This window comes from Seriola dumerili, unplaced genomic scaffold, assembly GCF_002260705.1.
Source record: "Seriola dumerili isolate Sdu_G_001 unplaced genomic scaffold, Sdu_1.0 BDQW01000017.1, whole genome shotgun sequence".
NCBI classification, from domain to species: domain Eukaryota; kingdom Metazoa; phylum Chordata; class Actinopteri; order Carangiformes; family Carangidae; genus Seriola; species Seriola dumerili.
Genome location: NW_019174272.1, coordinates 14044961 through 14066078, shown reverse-complemented (window position 1 = coordinate 14066078; position 21118 = coordinate 14044961). Strand labels below are relative to the sequence as shown.

General features: G+C 40.9%; 1 protein-coding gene across 1 annotated transcript in view; it reads left to right on the top strand.

Moving 5' to 3' along the window:
- Positions 1–21118, top strand: part of LOC111231647 (whirlin-like) — a 75965-nt gene that overhangs the window by 50875 nt on the left and 3972 nt on the right. Inside the window, exons 4-9 of the mRNA XM_022758844.1 lie at positions 9046–9298; positions 10592–10600; positions 13692–13870; positions 15694–15885; positions 18615–18689; positions 20069–20750. Coding sequence (XP_022614565.1) covers positions 9046–9298; positions 10592–10600; positions 13692–13870; positions 15694–15885; positions 18615–18689; positions 20069–20750 — 1390 coding nt within the window. The remainder of the gene's footprint in view (positions 1–9045; positions 9299–10591; positions 10601–13691; positions 13871–15693; positions 15886–18614; positions 18690–20068; positions 20751–21118) is intronic.

Below are 21118 nucleotides of genomic sequence, written 5' to 3'. Positions count from 1 at the left end.
ACACTATATCAGCAGGAAAGCCAGAAGTTGTAATGAAAACAGTATTTACAAAAATGCAAAAAAAAGAAGAGAAGAAAAAGAAATATTTGTGTTATGCAAAAGAAAGCTGAAAGTCATGTTTACCAGGACTGGTTATAAGCAGGACTCTGTGCTGTAGGCTTATGCATTGTGTCTGTGTGGAAGCTCTTCCCACCACAGATTTCACCACATGGTACGCATAGTAAACAATGAAAATAATAAATTCTTACCTCTTTCTTATGCTTTGTCTTATGTTCAGCTCCTGTCGGAATATGTTCTCGTAACCACATTAGTCTGGCCTGTATGGATGTCATCTCTTGTCTCTGTTGCTGTGGAGACCCACCTTTTGTGACCTCCAGATTGTGTTAGCCTGTAGTAGGGTCGTTGCTGGCAAACAGGGTCCGACACAGTAAGAGGGTTGGCAGGATGCAGCTGTATATTATTTCTAAACAAGGATTTTTCTGGAGATGCCTTGGACCAAACCATGACAAGTCTCATGTGTATCCAACACAGCAGGTTTATATTTCATAGTACACAGAAGAACTGCCTGTCTGCTCGTAGGTTACCTTTAGGTTTCCCACACTCATAATCTCTCTGATTAGCTACCACATGCATTTCAAAGATCAACCAACAGGCCTGAAAAACAACAGGCTACAATGTACTATCATATACTATATTGAATATCCCAGAGAATCGTGCAGTAAAAGTCGTCATGAAGCAACAGATTTCCTCATTTAGCATCTTCATCATAAGAACAGTTGCCTAACTAACGACTAAAGATAGAAATAACAATACGCAAGATCAAGACCAAACCAAGCTGCTACAATAAACAACCAGAAAAACCACATGAGCCAATGAAATGAAATCGTTGTGCCTGTCTGTTTGAAGTTCATTCTGCGTCAAACTCTCGCACATCGGCCTCTGCATCAATTCAATATCATGACGGATGTTCATCAGTGCTCCACATGCAGTGTCAACACTGGGCATCAAAGCAGCAAACTCCTCCTTTATCTCCTGCTCTCCTCTTCAATCTAGATCCATAACGTTACTGAGTGGATGCAGCAAAAAATAAGACAGGATCTCCTGTTGTCACAATTTTATTTTCAAGATAGGATAGGAAAATGTAAGGCAGTGTTAGTGCACAAAGGTTGAGGTTGAGGTTGGTTGAAGATAAATGCTGTTGTTTTTCTGGCATGGGCAGCGAGAGATGCTTTTAAGTGTTAATACAAACAGGGAGGGAGTCATTTAAGTTATTTTTGAGCAGTGCAGAAATCTGACCCTGTACTGTGATACAGTGGTGGAAGTGATGACATTAACACTAATCCTGAAACATCCTAAGATTACCATGCTATGTTCCTTTAACACCTTGGGCTGGATGGTCCTCTTGTCATTAACAAACACTATCTCTTCTCTGTAACGACCCGGAGGCCACTGCAGGCCAGCTAACTGCTGCTGCTGCTGCTGAAAATAGCAATTTGTCCTCCCTCTGTGAAAAGGACAAATACTAGCGCCTCTCACACACACGCACACACGCACACACACACACACACACACACACACACACACACACTTAATTTCACACTTTTTCGCGGGTGATCAATGAAACAACTTGTAACTCATTACAGGAGGGTGAAGGTGAGGGACAGAAATTGAGAGGTGTGACACCTATCACACCATGATGTTGTTTGCACAGAAGATCATTTCAGCCAATGCGGGGGAAGGGACAGTGTCTTGAGCCCCTATAGCCAGTGTTTTATATGCATGTCCCTGTTTGTGATTAGTCATTGTCAACAAGTAAATCAAGGGTTCTCTCACCTTCAAAGGGCTCTGTCATGGCGGTTCATTCATGGTGCTTCTGTTTCACATAATCATGTTGGTGATGAAAAGGAGAGGTGTCCATAATTCATTTCTGACTCAGTTTCTGTCTAAGTCTTTATAAAGAGGCCCAATTATACCTTTATTATATCTGAATTCTGTTGAGCATTGACTTATACAGGACAACTCCCTATGATTTAATCTCATTAGGCTAAATTGCTTTCATGGAGACAGGATTATTACATCAGATGAACAAGGAGGTAACCATTACTGATGTAGGCATGGATATAAATGAGGTTAGCTATGACCTCTCTTCATATAAGACCTCTGGTGAGAGCTTAAAACCTTTATAAACAAAAAAGTATCAGTGTGTCTGCAGAAAAACAGCATTGTTCCCTGGAGCATCCAATGCTCATTAAATGATGTATTTTACACAGAAAGGTCAGTTTACTAGTAATGAGGAGTTCTACTTGGTCTGCGAAAAACAGTTGCATAATTCATTATCATAATAACTGCATAATGTCCTCTATGACTCTGTGAGGAGTTTTATCAAGTCTGGGAAAATAACCCTGATGATGTTGGATTGGGACTAACAGAAAAACTGTGTTCCAAACACATGTATATCTTTCAAAGCCCCAAGCTTTATGATCAATACTAAACCTCCCTAAATCTCCCAAACAGATCACTCAAACCAATTTGATGCTACATGGAAATATTGTATATAATATTGTCATTTTTATATGTCACTTAATAAAGATTTCAGCAAAGTATAATAGAGGTTATTAGCCCATAAAGCAAAATAACAAAACAAAAAACGGACCTCGAATATTTCCTTATTTTATAGATAAAAGGTGTAAACCATAATAAAGAAGGACGGTTTCAACAACACAGAACACAGAAAACACAGGAAGTTTGGATTGGTGTAGAGGTGATTTGAAGTTTCTGTTTATCTGTTCATGAGACATGCTCATTGACTGAGGAGTATTTATGGACTTTTTTTGTTTGCTCCTTGAAAAATCTGCTCCAAAGCCTCTGCTGCACTAAATACCTGACTGGTCACATCCTTCTGCCTTTAATCTGTCACTTCAAACTCAGAAGAACTTCTCCTCACTCCAAACTCAGAATAAACAGCATTGCTCCCATTTTAGCAAAGTCCCAACAACTTTTAATTAGGGATGTCTAGATCAGCTTTTTTGGCCCCGAACCCAATCCGATTTTTTTTATATTGAGTATCTGCCGATACCAAGTCTCAAACTTGTATTTGCCTAGATTTTTATCTATGCTTTTTATATTTATATGATTGAAGTAAGTTATTCACAGGGGCTTGATAGAAAGCTGATAGTATCTATAGTTTAAGGAGAAAAAAACGGCACATCTCTAGCTCAAACGGTCAAAGAGGAATAACACTCTAAAGATATTGTGACATTTGGATCATATACGCTCCCACAGGCCCAAGGCGGTAAGAAAAAAAAGTCACTCAACAGGGAGCACAGAGACTAGGCAAGGTTAATTGAACATAGGTAAAAAACATAAGGGCAGGGCAGACAATCACACAGGAGGGAAACAGGATAAAGACAGGAAGTAAATTGACCACAAGACACACCAGGGAAGTAATTTCAGAATAAAATAGGAAAACGCTGAAAAGTCCAAACATAAAGAGTCAACAGAAATAGTTCTGTCAGGGCAAACTATGACATTGCTAGTGCTCCCCATAGCTGCAAATTAATAATCAAAGTCAAAAATACAAAAGTGGTGGACATATCAGAAAACATAATGATTTTTCTTCTGATGTTAGAGCCTCAGAGAGTCATAGTGGGATTCAAGGACTCATTATGCCAAACAAGGAACTAGTTTCTATTGTCCAAAACATTTGCGTTGATACCTATTCTGAATGGCCAAACTCAAAAGTGAGGCAACAACCATGGCATACACACCTTTTCCTGTGGTTCAAATTGACACATGTAGTGGTTTGAAGATGATAAAAAAAATTTAGTGAGAGGGTCATTAAAAATTTTTCTCACTCAAATTCTCACTCTGTCCAACACATTTGAAATTCCTAAAGTTTTACAGGGAAAAACCCGTAAAACTTACAACATTCCCATCAGCTTCAGTCCTACTCTGTGTTTAGAGCTAATTAGTGAACGTTAACATGCTGAAAAAAGACAGTGAACATGGTACACATAATATTAGTGAAACATCAGCATGTTACCATTATCAGTGTTGGCATGTTAGTACACCCACATTAGCATTTAGCTTAAAACAGCATGGTGTCTAAGTACAGCCTCACGGAGCTGCTGGCAGGGTTTTTAGTCTCTGGATATCTTCATTATTCTTCATGTAAATCTATCCAGTGGTTGACACTAGAGGGTGTTTTGCTCCTGAGTGAACAAACTGACAGAGGCGCTGGGTGACACATGAGTCAGTTCAAACATCCTCTACTTAAATTTGACCACCAAAGGAAGATAGTTTGCTTCAGCGCAGCATTAGTTTGTATGTGTGTGTCTGTGAGTGTGGCACCCTGCAGACGACCCAACCAAATGGGAAAGTTAGGATGACCTTGAGTTTCACTGTAATGAGTTGCTAACACCAACAGCCTCTGGGGTTGTTTTTTTTTTTTATAGGAGGATAGTCTCAAAGAGAACAGTTTCCAATTCCATGTATCTAACCTCACAACCCACTGCTTTGTTTTTTAACAGCAAATATGTTGTTGTATGTTTTCAGTGGAACAACCCTTCTGCCATTAGGGGTTTTGTGTAATTGTTAGGTGACCTCTAGTGGACATAGTAATTATGATGGGACCAAAGGAGGAGGTCAGGTGACTCAGTATATACAGTGCCGCAGGACTGAGTCCTAAAATCTGGAAATTAGTTAGCAGTTTAGCACTTCCTGTTCACTCATCCCAAAGTCTCTGGATTTCTATGCCTCTGTGCGGGCGACAGAGACGGCAAGGGCCAGCAAGAAGGCATATTGTTGTCTGGTCGTCCGTCCATCTGTCCGTCCCATTCTAGTGGACACGATATCTCAGTAATGCCAAGGTGGAACTTCTTCAAATTTGGCACAAACATTCCCTAGGTCTCAAGGATGAAATGGATTGGATTGGATTTTGGTGGTCGAAGGTCAAAGGTCAAAATAGCGGTGACCTCACAAAACATGATTTTGGCCTTAACTCGTTGAAGTCATGTGACCGTGGTGTAGTTGGTTTATAGCCTAACATTAGCTTTTTGTGTCTGACGATTGTATTTAGGCTTCAAACATAAAGTATTTAATTCGCTAAAATGTTACCAAAGAGTAAAAAGTCCTCAAGTCTGTTGTTGGAAATCAGCAAACAAATGTAGTGTTGTCAGTATAGTGTTATCAGAGGACCCTAAATGATGAAAATGTTAATAGTATATTATTTTATGAAAGGCATTCATGTAATAGTCACAAAGTGCTGAACTGTAAAAGCTGCTGTGCTAAAATAAATAAAATAGTAAAAAATAAAGGATTGTATTTATTTATTTCCCTTCTGGAGAAAAGCAAACCATCTACACAACTTGAATGACAGGTATGGACCATTTGTTAATTTTGTTCGAAGGAGAAAAATTGAAAAGTGAATGATAAAAATTCTCTGGTTAGCGACAAATAAAAATGAATCTGTTCCATTGATCAGAATCACAAACATGCAGTATTTCAAAGGAGATGGTTTATTGTAATTTCCCAAAATAAAGAAATGCACAGTTCAAAAGTTCTCAATCAGTTTCTGAGGCATTTACACATTTAGTAGATCAACTGTACAAAACTCATGTACAAAATGATTCAGCACTAAAAGAGTAGAAAGTAAAGGATGCATAAGTGTTTAATCAGCTCGAGCTCCATACTGTAGGCCATAGAACTTTGTATCATACCACACTGACACTAATACTTTATGTGTGCAATGGAGACACAGTAGCTGTCCTCACCTGTGTCTCCAAGACTGCTCAATAACAACTGTAACCTTCTCTCTAACATCCTGTAACGGTGGATAGAGGACGTGTTTCAGCCTCAGACTAACAGCCATGCTGACTGCAGCCTCAGCAGTCGCACCACACGGCCTCTTCCAGTGAGAACAAATGGTCTGAGTTAAGACTCAGGATGGCAAAACTCAAATGGAGCAATGTGCGCTTGGTAATGGGCACACCCTCATTTGGGTGTGATCCAGTGTTCTGGTGATAACACACATCCTGCAGTTTCCCATATTCATCAGCAGCAGCAGCAGCAGTGTGTGTGGTGTTTTTTTCACCTTGTGTGTTTGTGTGTGTGTGTGTGTGTGTGTGTGTGTGTGTGTGTGTGTGTGTGTGTTTGTGGTGGAGGTTTTCAGTGCTTTGGCAGGTGTGTAGTTGAGATCAAACTGAAGGAATATATAGGTATGACAACGGGTGCAGTCTGTCCCATGAGCACTGAGTACCTGTGTAGTGATATAGTAATAACTACTGACTACTCATGGGTCGAATTGTCAACCTTTTGACAGGTGCCGTGGCTGGTGTGATCATATCACATGATAGTTTCAAGTTTATTTGAAGCTGTGATATCCATAAGAAGAAATATCTCAATATAGGTTTACATCTCCTTTCTCAGGCCTCTCTCTGGAGCTCAAGCAAGAATGTGGCATTTTGTTTCTGTGAAATAAGCCTCTCTTCTGGTTGGCTGACTGTTTTCTAAGTGACGCACAGCTAGGTCCACCACAGATTATAGCCTTCTGCTGTTGCGTGATAAAACACACCAGTAAATGCAAACGGCAATGGTCAGTGAGCGCTGAAATAAGCTGAATAGACAGTCACAATTAAACTGTAATAGTTATTAGCTCAGGGATGGAATGACCACTTGGTGTTGTGTCTTTAATAAAGTTAAAGCTACAACAGAAAAAGGATGGATGGCGGGCTGTGCTGTGCTGGGGGTGTGGTTGAGGTGTATGGTTGTCACATCACAAAATTACAAAGTCCTGATTGTTCATTTTAAGGCTCAGTTTCTGAATACAGGCTGTCTGCATTTCTCTGTGGACTGAGCGCTTTGACACTTCCACTATTTATATAGGACCTGTAGCGTACATACCTGGCCTGGCATCAGTCACAAGCCATTAAGGAAGTTCATTGTAAGGACATGCAGAGTTACGGACCCACAATTGACACTTTGTGACTCTTCCCACCATCAAACTATCAAATTGATAGGAAACAGAGACAAAGGGACCTTATCACAAACAGTCCATGCTTTTAGCATGTTCGAACGACACAAGAACCAGACCAAAGGTCAAAAGGGTCAGCTCCAGAGGATCAACCAATGGACACCAGACAACTGGAGAATATAGGCAAAATCTCCAGTTTGTAAGACTACAATAAGACTCTGTCTAATGATATTTGATTGTTTCTTATATAGGACAAGTAACAACAAAAGGACTGATTAACACTAAGGTGTGAATCCTGGCCTGTCTGTGCCATGCATGAACACACACTCACTCGCACACGCACGCACACACACACACACACACACACACACACACACACACATATACACCACACACACCGCACACACAACACCAACACCAACCTCCTCTTCCTCTGCCCCTCTCTAGATGAGAGTCATAAACTACGACACCACATTCCAATCCTGGGTAGTGACCAGCAGAACTCTCTTCACAGACACAGATCTGAGGAAGAATAAATTAAATATCTAGCTGTTCTTGTAACTCATGAGATGTTCCTATGCAATAGTTTAATCCCAAACTTCTATCCATAGAATGTTTGAAAGGTAACATGTAGATTTTAAGACAATGTCCTTCATGTGACTATAACTGTCAGCATCCTTCACACGAGGTAACACACATACAGGACATCCAGCAATGTCCATATTATTATTATTACAGTCAAAGAACTGCTGTGTAATCCACTATTATAGACTATTAGCTTTGGGAAATGTTTATATTGTGTTTGATCAATTAACCACTTGTATCATGATTAATTCGCAGGTTTGAAGGATGTAATATGAAATCAACACTCTATTACTCCTCTCTGCCATTATTAGTGCAAGTAGTTTTATATGTTATTTCATTTAATGTTTTGTGGTCATGGTGGAAGACGGAATGTGCGAGTTTATAAGTAAATTCTAAATTAAATTATTCCAAAGTTCAGTTGGAAAATGACTCTCTTCTCCAAGTGGAAACACAGGAGAAGACGGGTGACGCCTCTGAAGCATGCGCCAGGGGATAAAACAGTGTGTGATCAATTCACGACATGGGTCAGAGAAGACAGAAAAAGGTGAGAAGAGTCAGAATGTTAGAAACGAGACAAAGCTAGAAACTCGGCGAGATGCTAAGAAGGAAGAAGATGCGAGAAACGAAGCTAAAACCTAGAGGCTGAAAAGCTGAAGCTAGAAAAATGATGCAGAAACTAGAAGCTGAGATCTTTGCTCAAAGCTCAGAGTCCCGGCTCAAAGCCCGGCTCTGTAGCCATGTAAACTCTTAGCTCTAAGCTGCTAGCCACAAATTCATGGCTCTTAGTCATTTTTGCACTTTTCGCGTCTTTTATTTTTCTTTGCCACAAGCTACAACATGATTTTTGTCTACATGCACGATCTTTTATTTCTATATGCCAAGACCAACTGAACCAAAACAACAGAAGTGCCTCAGAGTAATTTTGTAACTTTTAATCATCAAGTTTTCCCTTTTGAAGATAGGACATTAGGTGTCTAAGAGAGACAAGAGAGGCACTGAGTTTTTTTCCCCATTTGCCTTCTGCCTTCCTGCCTTTCTTCATTGAACCATAGAAGAAAAGATGGTTTCTGCTTTTTGGATGTGACTGGAGCTATGGAATCTAAAACGTTCAAGCAAGAACTGTTAAAAACAGACAAGCTCCTCAACGAAGAGACCCTGCTGTTCAGTGGTGTTAAATATGGGACCTTTAAAAGAATCTACAGTGCATTCTCCTACGATCAAAGAGCACATCTAATATTTTTCCATATGAAATAAACCACAAGGGGACCGTGGGTTGCAGGTTAAAGAGCCCACACAAGAGCCAGCCTACGTCTAACTTCATACCTCATTCTAGACATGTGATTTTTTTTAATAAGATCTCTGAATGTAGAAGAGATGGAAAATGTTTAGCATCGCCTCTGGTTGTCATCCAGAGATGCTACATGCAGATTTTTCATGCCCTACCTGACAGATGAGCATGTGCTGATTTTAGTGAGACTGGTCTGTTACAGGTAGGTGACCAGATCCTGGAAGTGAACGGTCAGAGCTTTGTCATCATCTGCCACGATGAGGCGGTTCACATCCTCAAATCGGGACGCCACCTGCTGATGAAGGTGAGGGATGTCGGTCGTCTGCCTCATGCACGCACAGTGGTGGATGAGACCAAATGGATCTGCAGTCAAGGCATCGCTGAGACCAACGCTACAGTTAACCCAAGCTCTGTCACCAACCCCACTGCCAGTGCTGGTGTCCACACTAGTGTCAGTACCAGTACCTGCAGCACGAGGTGAGTACATTATACTCAGAGAAAATAATACTAGAACTGTTAAAAGCAATGAACAGAGACATTGTAACTGATAACTGAGCTGTGTGAGTGGTTTACTGACCTAGTTAAAGTGTTTTTTTCATTGACATAAATTGCTAACCCTTAAGGTACTGGGGGAAACCAGATTACATTTAATCCAACACCCTGTGACTAAAAACTTTACTCTAAATTGGAAGTGTTCAGTATACAAACAAACTAAACCTTAAACCCTAAAGTTAACCTGAGTCTACTGAATTCTCAGCGTCACTGACTGAATTAGTAGCTTTTGCATCGGATCATTCCACAGTTTGAGCCTCCCAGTGATGTTTAAAGCCACAGGAAACTGCAATATTCTATTGTGGCTGATTTACAGTTGTGTCAGACATTGCAACAACTACGCTGTACCATGACTCGTGTACTTCTCTTAAAGATGTAACCACGTCAGGGCTGTGGCAGCTACAAACATACAAAATACAAACATGTGATTTGTCAGCATGTGTTTGCTCCTACAAGTTCCCAATGCTGCAGGAGACTGTTGAACATGGAGAGACAGAGACTAACACATCACATCAGTTTTCTATTCAGAACTGAAACAAGATGTAGAAATGACCTCGATGTAACTCCAGTTTTAAGTACTTTCATATCCCACTCACAGCTATAATCCAAATCTACAGAATCAAGTATAAACTCATCATAACTCTGGTGCAGTGTTAAGTTTTTGGCTGGACAGCAACAGTGAGGACAGGCCTATAATCTGCAATGTCCCTGACTGAATGACTGGCTGGCTACATTTCCACCACTGGTCAGTGGAGTGCTGAGCCACTGTTTCCCTGCTCCTCGGGAACTGCAGGGAAGAGGAGGAGTGCTTCCAATACACTGAGCCTTGCCTCCATTACAGCAAATACACTACTTTGATTCCATGTATCATTCATCATTGTATCAACACAATACACAGTGAGCAGAGAGAGGGAGGGAGAGCGAAGTCCTTGCTAACTGCTAAAGAAAATAGCAGATCTGAATAGCATGTAAACAACAGAAACACCAGCAACCAGAAATGAGACAGTACACTTACTGCAGCACAGCAAGAAAAGCCCTAAGAAGATTAAGGGTTATCTACTGAAACACTAGAGGGCTTTTAATTTGAAATTCAAGGAAGTGTTGAGTTTGTATTAACACGTAATGCAGTAAGATCTGCCTCTAATAAAAGTCTCTTGGAGTTGAATTAAATAAAGACTAAACTATTGTGGATCCAGACGGAGGCTGTGCTCTGTGAGAGAGACTAAATAAGAAAGTGTGTGTTAAGGAGGAGGTTCAGAAGGAGAGGTGTACAGACATGGGCATCGGTCAGGATGCATCAGCCTTGAAACTTTGCTTTTCCAACACAATGAAGTTGCACTTAAACATTAAGGAGGGGCAAACACACATGGGTTGTTAATCTGAAAGAAACAAATTAAAAGAAAAAAAAATTAGAAGTCAAGTCAAAACTAATCAAATGTCCATCTTGAGGGAATAAGGATTAATAATACTCAGTTCAAATACTCATGCACATAGGATAAAACTAAAGAGAGAAAGAAAATCTGCTTACCAGCACCGTCTCCCCATGTGATGATCAGGAAAACAGTGAGTGAAAGGGTGTGCAGGGTTTAAATAAGGAGTGAACAGGTGAGAAGTAGTGTCAAAATAAAATAGGAACAGGGTGAAAAGAGTCAATCAGTGCTGAGGAAAGGAGAAGAAAGAAAGTGAGGTAAAGGAGAAAAGTAGTGTCAAAATAAAATAAAATAGGAATCTTTACTACAGTCTGTCTCTTCTAACTTAATCTCTGAGTGATCATGTTACAGTAAATCCAGCTGAAATCACAGCTCAGTCTTTGTCTTTCATTATGTGTCTGGTAATTTTGTCAGACGATGTCACAGTTATAAAATCATGATTTGACCAGAGGCGGTCCAGACATAGACTAGGTTTAGACCTAGTCTTATTTTAAATAGAACGAACTACATAGTCAGTGACTATCAATCCCTTAAACAGAAACATTGTCATTCTGTGAACATAATCTTATCTAATGGAACCTCCATTACTGGGAGTGTGTCTGTTTGAGGACAAAAAAACTCTCCCTGTCGTGGAGGATTGTGTTTGACGTCTCCATTGTGTCAGACAGCAGAGCAGTGCGTGGAGACTCCACTCTCTCTCCCTCATCCATCTGTCGCCAGTCCCTAATGGAGCTGGCCCTGATTGGGAGTTAGCGAAAGTATAAATTCCTCTGCCTGCTGCTGCCTAATAAATCATTCAAGTTGGCTCTCAGCTCCACACTTCATTAAATTCATGTTGCCTGGGCCTGCCGCAGGCTGGGCAGTAATGTTGTGTTTTGTAATATTCTGGATGCATAAGAATCGGTGAGACAATACATTCATGTTGATGCTTTTACTTTGATGTGTTGCTCTCAACAAAGTGTTTTGTAGGATGATTATAAACTAAGTGAGGATTGTTTGTTTCTTAAATATACTCTGCGTTGTTTTCTTCTTTGTTGCAGACCATCCTCAGCCAGAGCTACACTTGAATTAGGAAAGGTAAGAATGGCAGCCATGCATCACTGCCCTCTGAATACATATTAACACTAATCATTGACCTTTCAGACAGATCCTACACTCCAACATGCTGTAGATCCATCTCTGCATGTCATATCTTTTTCCTGAGCACAGGTGGAACTAGAGGCAGGTTAATCTTACAACTTTGAGCTTGAGTCAACAAAGTCAAATAACATCTGTAACTTGAATTTAATCTTAATTCTAATACTATTCAATCCTGTCCCAACAGATGATACCTCAGATTATCACATTTGGACATTAAACTCACAGTCAGTACCTTCTGCCTCTAGGGGTCTCAATCAAAACAATAACAAAAGACTGTGTTGGGTGACGTCATGAAATAGTGATAGTGTAATAGTAAGTGTAAGTGTAATAGGGACCACAGAGGGTGTTGTCTTCACCACCATTACAGTAAGCTCCTCCAGGGTTGGATTCCTTCAGTGTGAGTGGTTCAGGAAATCAAACAGACCCAGTGATTCTAACTGTTAAAAACACTGAATGAAGCAGTTTGACATTTAAAGTCAGTGTTTGAGCGACGCTGTACGGAGGACAGAGACTCAGGGAAGAGCTGGAGCTGAGATTGATGCTAACCTTTGTTCTGATTGTTTCTCTGATAACTTATGAAGCAGACGTTCAGCAGGTTTTTACCAGCAGCTGAATCATCCACAGAGGTGTCCTCCTCTCCATAACAAACACACCAGGGGATTAAAACCAGTAGAAACACCCATGAAGCAGTTTGACTTTAAAACTCAGAGATTCACCGACACTCTTCAGTGACACAGGACAGGACGTCTCCAGCAGCTGGGAGCTGAGCTGTCCTCCTTCACCTGATTTCATCTCTTCAGCTCATGTTGCACACACCTGAGCTTCTCCCTGTCTCCATCCCTGAAGGCCTCCACTTTCTGGTTGAGGAGGCTCTTGAGGTTACTTGTGATCCAGGGCTTGTTGTTTTTGGAAAGCAGTGTACAGTCCTTGCTGGTGTTACAGTGTCCATACAGAAGTTAATGTAGTCCATGGTGCATTCAACCATCCAAGGTCAGGGTCCTTGCTGTTATCCTTTTCCTGTGACTCCAACAGGCCATTCCAATCTGTGCACTCAAAACAGTCCTTTAGAGACTCACTGGCCTCCGGGGTCCAGTTCCTGAATGAGCGGGTGGTTGCAGCCCGCCTCAGTACACAGGGCTTGTAGGAAGGTTGAAGAAAAACCAATTCAGATCCGATCTGCCAAGTGGTGGTAGAGCTAAAGCAGTGTAGGCCTCCTTGATGTTTGCATACAACAGATCCAGTGTCTTATTTTCCCTTGTGGGACAGTCAACATACTGAATATTGATATTGATACTGATATTGAAGCATGTCAAGCAGAAGCTATTAAATATAGAATTTCTTCCATCTATGAATTGTTTAATTTTTCTTGGATTTTTCATGGCAAAAACTATGGCAGAGAAAAGTCTTTTCCCCAAACAAAGCTTTTCACAGTTGGTCAAAGGATCTCACTGAAACTCAATCTACCAACAGTGAGAAGAGCTGTTTTCAAGTCAAGCTGCTGTTGAAGATTATGAACCACTGATGGAAAACAGGTTAAAGTGATGACTTTTTCCTGAGTGTGATCAGATCAGCCACGGCCCTGTGTGTGTGGAGGATGAGAGGGGGGATGGAAGCTGCACACATCTAAGACTTTCTATCTGCATACTACTGACCCTTGTCTTTTTCTCCCGTCATGTTTTTTTCATCTTTCCTCATGTGTCACGTTATCTGTCCATCCAGCCCACAGTGTACAGAGGTGTGGGCCCGCCAGGTGTGCAGCTGTCTCTGGAGCAGCAGGCCTACATGCTGCTGACGGAGCCAGAGAGGAAGACCATGGGCTACTACTTGCAGGAGTACCAGGACAGACACATAGGAGTGGAGTCATTGACCATGGCTCTGTTTGAGCTCTTCAACACACATGCAAAGGTGCAGCAGCGACTCTACAGCTGATCTCAGTGGGGTCAAAAAGGGAGGGTGGTCATAGACATAGGAAATCTCAACTGTGGTGTTAAGTGGGGAACATGATTGAGGAAGCCAAGACTAGCAGGACTAGCACACGTAATTTAACTCCTGTAATTTCAATGTCAGTGACATTATAAACTTGCTATGATTTGGTGGCATAGGTGTGAGGCCAGAGGGCGGCTGGTTTCCCTTGGTGTAGTCCGACTGATCACAGTTTGGCAGTGGCATGATGGTAGCTTCATCTGATTGGTTAATCATTCTTTTTTTTTTTTCATCAGGGGTTGCCAACTCTGACCTGGCCTCCTCAGAGACGTGACATTAGTCTAAAGAAGCTTATAGCTCACAGCCAGCGTAGCTTCACCACACATTCACACATCAGTTAGAGGGGCGCTGGTTACCTCAATGAGGTAACAGGGAAGAGGAGGGATGGCAGCTACAGCACAGAGTATTTACACAGTCTGACTGTTTTTATTAAAATGACAACCACAGTCTGTAAAAGGGGAAGCCTGGCTTCACTTGGCCTCCGGGGGAAAACACCACTGCCTCTCAAGCAACCAGAAACATCAATACTACTCTATTCATCTATTTTTCCAATTTTCTATCCACCATTCTATAGATAGAATGATGAGAAAGTCCAAAATCTTAATAATATATTTGACATATTCAAAGTTGATTCAGTTGACTTCAATTTTCCAACTATGTATTTTGATTTAATTCTGAAAATTGAACTGATAAATGCTACGTGGACCAAACAAACTTATATTTTGCTGATTTTCCAACACCACCACTGACTATGGCTGTTTTGGCTGCTCATTCCTGTATTTGGTTGTGTTTTCCTGAGTCGCAGTGTGTTGACCTCTCAGACTCAAAGAAGAAAACATCTGGGCCGTATTCACAAAGCATTTTATCTTACCACGAACATTACTCCTAAGTCATGCTAAAAGTTTTTAACTAAATGTTGTAACGTTGTAATGTAGCTGTGGTCCTGGCTGTGGGTTGAGGTGTGAGAAGATTTCCCCTGTCCCCCACCAGTGACATCCAGCTGGAACATGATCCTTTCAAACAGTGGCCTCAGGTCACTCTCTATTAAGATCCATGAATCGCGTTGCCTAGATACTGGCCACTTTGCAACAATCTCTACAACTGTAGATTCACAAACCTATGGCACCGATCACACCAGGTAGACCCACAAGTGCCATGAAGCTGCTTAATTTTTCTGTTAAACATCTAAAAGAAATCGTATGAATTTTCCTGTGATTTCAGGTCAGAGTGCATTTATTGTTTGCTGGATAGATCGCCTTACAGACGGCTGAGAGATCTCCAAGTTGTCAGCATTACCAAGTCGCATTTTCTCTGTTGCCAAGTAACACAGTGGTACCAAATACCATATACCATCGGTTGTTAGGAGATGTTGCGTCCCTTACAAATTCCACAACGATCATTATTCCCTCGTGATTGAGTTGTATCGTTTAAGTAATTCAGCATCGTGTAAGGTTTCCAGAACACTGTGATGTGGAATGACAGCAGCCCTTTATGATTCTTTGTGATTTGGTCGTAGTGGGTTAGGAGTCCTCTCCACTACTTCTAACTCCTAAAGTTAGGGCTGACACTGCCATTATTTTTAGGAGTTTCTCCTAAATCTGCAAGTTAGGAGCTACTTTTAGCCTTAAGATGCTTTGTGAATACAGGCCCTGATCATCAATGCAACAACTGATGATCAACAATAAAAAAATATAGAATAAATATAAATATAAATATCAGTTTTTTTCTCCTGTCCTTCCCCGCAGCTGTCCATGTTGTCAGAGGTGAGGAGCCTGGTGGCTCCCCAGGATCTGGAGCTGTACGACAGGCTGGTGTTGCACCGTGAGATGGAAGCCCACCAGCCCTGGCAAGGAGGCCTGGGAGTGCCGCACCTACAGGGCCACTGCAACCACACAGCCCCTGTGGTCCACGATGCAGGACAGACTGTCCCTGTGACGGTAGATCCCTTATCTACTACACCTGAACATGTGACATCAATACAAAGATAAGGCTTAGTAGAGCACAATAGAGATAAGCACCGATTTTTAAAAAACATTGTTGAGGTTATTTTGCACTACTGACCACCTTGTTGCAGCCTCTAGTTACACGGCTGCTTCCCAAATCGTCTGACAGAAAAATGAAATGATTTATGTGATATGATGCAGTAATGCAGAGAATACCAGCAGGCTGCCACAAAGTGGTGCTTATTCATTTCTTAACACTTGTGAAATCCATCACTCTACATTAATCCAAGCATGTGTAAAGGTTTCTACTCCACATGTTTTATCAATACTGTTGACTTGTTATGTATAACATTGAACTCTTTATAATATGATAATAATAATAATAATAATAATAATAATAATAATAATAATAATAATAATAATAATAATAATAATAATAATAATAATAATAATAATAATAATAATAATAATAATAATAATAATAATAATAATAATAATTATTATTATTATCTTATTTATAGAGCACTTTTCAAGCAAAAGCACAAAGTGTTTTCCAAAGGGGAAGAAAATTCAAAACATTAAAAACTATTTCAAAAGATAACTAATGAAAAATAAGTGCATATGCATACAAACATACGTACATGTACACATACACAAACACATACACACATACTTTCACGCTCACACTCAATGAAAGAAACTAAATGATAAAAACTCCCAAAGAAAGAAAATGACTCTGGAGTAGTGAGGAGGCCCAGACTAGCAGACCTGAGGGGTCTGTTCACACAGTAGGGTGTAAGAAGCTCAGTTATATACTCCGGTGCCAGATTATTCAGATCCTTGTATGTAATTAAAAGCACTTTAAAACTGATTTTAAAGGAGATGGGAAGCCAGTGCAGTGAAGCCAAGACTGGTGTGGTGTGTGAGGATCACTTAGTTTTGGTTAATACTTTAGCTGCTGAGTTTTGAACAATTTAGAGCTGTCCAGTAGCTCCATTGTTCAGGCAGGTAAATAAAGCATAACAGTAATATAAGAGTGTGTATAATTTTCTCCAGGTTGCTAAAAGACAGGACTGATGTAATTTTGGAAATATTCCTCAGTTGATAAAAACATGACTGGACTACAGTCTTTACATGTTGTTCTAAACTGAGGTAACGGTCCAGGACAACACCCAGATCTTTTGTAGCTGACTTTACATTGGGAGTGAGATTTAGGTTTGACACTTTCAGAGCTGTGGCTCATCAAGCTGTCTGGTAATTTACAGGTGGTGTACCTCTGATGTTATAAACACAAGACATAATGACTTTTGGAAGATAAATGTGGTCTAATAATAGTTCACATCTAATATCAGTTGCTGCCAAACTGCTTAACTGACAGTAAAGTTAAGGTGCATGTTTTATATCAGGCGGGTAATTGTGTGTGGTAAGTGCCAGAGGAGTCAGGAGACAGGGACACCTAGTTGGCGGGTTAGTCAGTCAGTACTTTACAGTGCTTGTAGGGGGAGACTGGGGATGGTTGCAACAAGTCTTATTCCTCCAATCAGAAACATGCAAGAGTGATGACACTCATACTGCACATTCTCAGTTAAACAAAAGTTATTTAGTGAAATTTAATGTATTCATAATATGTTGCAACCGTGACCTGTGTCGCATCTGTCCCCAGGGTTGAGGTCAGTTGCAACATCTGAATTCTTCTATTTAGATAAATATTATGAATCATATGTAATCATCTTTAAATGATATGGGTCATTATCAGTCAGGTGTAAGTTTAATATATAAAGGTGTGGTTGGTCTAGAAGAAATAGTCTCTGAGTAACTGAGAGAAATGCAAAAACGCTTTGCAACCGTCCCCAGGTTATGAATGCTTAGTTATTTGATGATGCTATTAAATTCATTTTGGTGACGATGTCTGTGAAACTGCCCTGATGACACACTCATATTGTGGTTGTGATGATAATCTCATAAGCCTTGTTTTCTTTACTGAAGATCTATTGTTATTATGACAAAAGATTTACACGTCTACACAGCCTGTGTCTGTCTCCTGTCTCTGTCTACACAGGAGGCGTTAAGAGCCCAACACACAATCACTGTAGTTATGTGACTGAAAGAAAATAATCTTGAGGCGTAAATATGTGGTTCGGTTTGTGGTTTTGTTTGTACAGAGTGAATTGTGAGCCAATGCATCTGTGTAGACAGCTGCTACATTCAAATTATCTCCACACTACGATGGTTAGATGTGTTTTTCTGAGCTCCTCCAGCAGCCTGCACAGTGCATGTTCACAGCGGTTAAAACGCCGCCTTGGTGTTTGTGTGTTTACAGGGTAAACCATGATGTGCAACCAGCCCAGCTGCTAGGGAATTCATGAAGACAAACTTAAGTTGATTTCTATATAAATTTCAGTGTATGGGAGCTGTTGCACATCAACCTGGATTTATGATGATAAGCAGGTCAGGAGTAGTCTACATCAGAGACAAATCCCACAATGCTCTGCAGTGATGAAACGACAGAGCCTCCAGCCTTAAACAGCCTCAGCTGATTCAGCTGCTACAGAGAAACTTTTTTCGAACACTTTGTTCTCACTGACTAAACCCTGTTGGACTCACACACTGTCCTGTGGGGCAGATCCTGTCCATGTAGCATCTGCATTAAGTAGGCTAACGTTGTTATTCCAGACTCAGCCCTGCAGTGCTACAGTGCTTCATACTCATTCGCTTTCTTTCAGACTGATGACTCTGTTGGTGACTGGACACAAAAAGAGCAGGAGGAAAACACTAAAAGCTTACAGAACATCACACTGGTATGTGTCAGTTTTTATTTAATCTGCCAAAAAAATGATGCATGCAAAACCACACTGTTTGTGATGCGATGTTTAACAGATCATAGTTTTTTCAGAGGACAGATTAGATTACTAGAGTTAAAATCCTTATTAGGAGTTTCACTGAAGCTTTAATAGTCATCACATCCTACAGGAAGAAGTGGAGGATTAACTCTGCACTGAGGGTGAGAATAAGAAAGGCTATACACAACAGAGCTGCTGCACAGAGTTTATCCCCTTTGGAGCAGCACAGTTCATGGAAAACTGACCATGAATTGACTGGATATCTCATTTATATTTATATTTTTTTAGCCAGAGTTCATCTATGGTGCAGGACTGTGCTCAGTTCATTTTTTATTGCAAACTTAGATGTTGAATGTTGAGGCAGAAATGTTGAGTGTTGGTGTTACTATAAGAAAAGTCAGGCAGCGACCTTAGATATCCAAATCACTTTCCAGAAATCTGGATTGTAGATGTAGAAAATTTGTTTCAAGTCATCAAAAGTGAGTGTTGGTCTGTGGAGAAATGAACCAAAATGACCAACATCAACCAGTTTTAAAATTCCAAACAATATACAAAAAAGCTTTTAACCCTTTATATTTACAGTCCTAATATAAAAGGTCAACAGCCAGAGCCAGAGGCGTTATTGTTTTCAGGTAGTCTGTCCTAATGTCCATACGTATATACGTCTGTTCGTCCCATTCTTGTATAATATCTCAGTAACAGCTTGACAGAAAACAGCTTGGCTTTACACAAGCAATCGACAGGAAGCGATGTCTGCATTACATGTCATGTTGAGGTGGTAAACCATTGCATGTGCACATTTCTCTTAATGCTAAAGTGGACATGCGGTGTTCAGCATTTGATATCACCATTAATATTAGTAGTCTTATTCATTAAAGAGACAGCTCGACATTTTTGGATGTACTGTAGATGAACGTCAGTCTCACATCTGTGTGTTAGTACAGGGCTGCAGTCAGGACGTCGATGCAGGGCTTCAATTAGCAATTAATATTTTCTCAGTCTGGTTGTTTAGTCCTGTGCACAAAGAGATAAACTGCTGGTTATAAAAGTAAAAACACTTCTAGCACATCCTCTTAAATCAAACTAGTCACCATTATGTTGACAGGTTTAGAAGTGTGGATTTTACACTGAGCTGCATTTTTGATGAATATTGATCATCTCATCACATTCTCAGAAAACTGAATAGTCAGTTCACAGTCATGACCAAATCATCCAGCACTGAAATCTTAAGGATTATAATTCTGAATCTTTCTTTCATCTTGTTACGTGTATGGCTCAGAGAGAGGAGCTGCTCTGTTCATGCGGGACACGTTCTGTTGCCGTCTTTTTGCTGACAGGATGAAATACAGGCCTCTGGTGAGTTTCTGTGGAGGAGTGCTCCATTCCAGGCCCAGAGCAGGCTGTCCAGGGAGAAGGAGCTGGGCAGGAAGTCTCCAGCCCGGCTGGTGCAGCCCGGCTCCAGCCTACTCTTCGCTGGCCCCACCCAGCTGCTCCAGGACTGCCTCCAAAAGTCGCTAAAATCCCTACCCACCACCCACCAGCCCTCCCCTGCCTCCGCCACCCACCACACTTCTCTCAATACACTCCATCACACTTTCTTCCAGCCCTGCGATGCTGAACACCTCAACCACCCCCACTTTGCTCATCACTTCCACCACCATCCCGGCAACCACATTAGATCTAGTTCAGGACATCACACCTGCCCGGGCTTCCTGCACCACCGGGAATCCTCCAGCTCTGCAAAACCACAGGGATCCGTCAAGCTCTCCTCCAGATCCAGCTCCTACGAGAAATCCTTCATCTTGTCAAAGTCTGCGTCCTCTTCCAAAGCAGCATCTCCCATGGTATCCCCTCATCCATCACCCCATCCCTCGCCATGTCCCTCCCCCTGCCCCTCTCTCATCACACCTGCTGCTCCACCCTGTAGTCCTGACCGCCTCTGCTCACCTGCCCTCACTCAAAAAGTTATGCTAACGGACATGAACTGGCTGTCTGCAGACTCCAGACCACAACAAAGAGGTACAGAACATGGCTGTGTGTGTGTGTGTGTGTGTGTGTGTTTGTGTGTGTGTGTGTGTATATTAACGTACAAGATACAGTTACTGGGAAAAACTAATTTGTTAGTGATGTATTATGCAACATACTACAAAATACACATGTTCACAGTGCTGTTCAAACTTAATGTTAAAAAAACTGTGTGTCTGTATTTGTACAATATCGACTACTGTAAAACTAGTAAATTAGAATGTATTTTGGAAATGTGCATAATACTGAAGTCAAGGCAACAGGTTTGCATGAATGGTGAATATCATCAACATCATTGAAAGCAGATCAGAAAAAGTAAAGTAGTATCATACTATAATGTAACACAGGTGTATTGAAATATA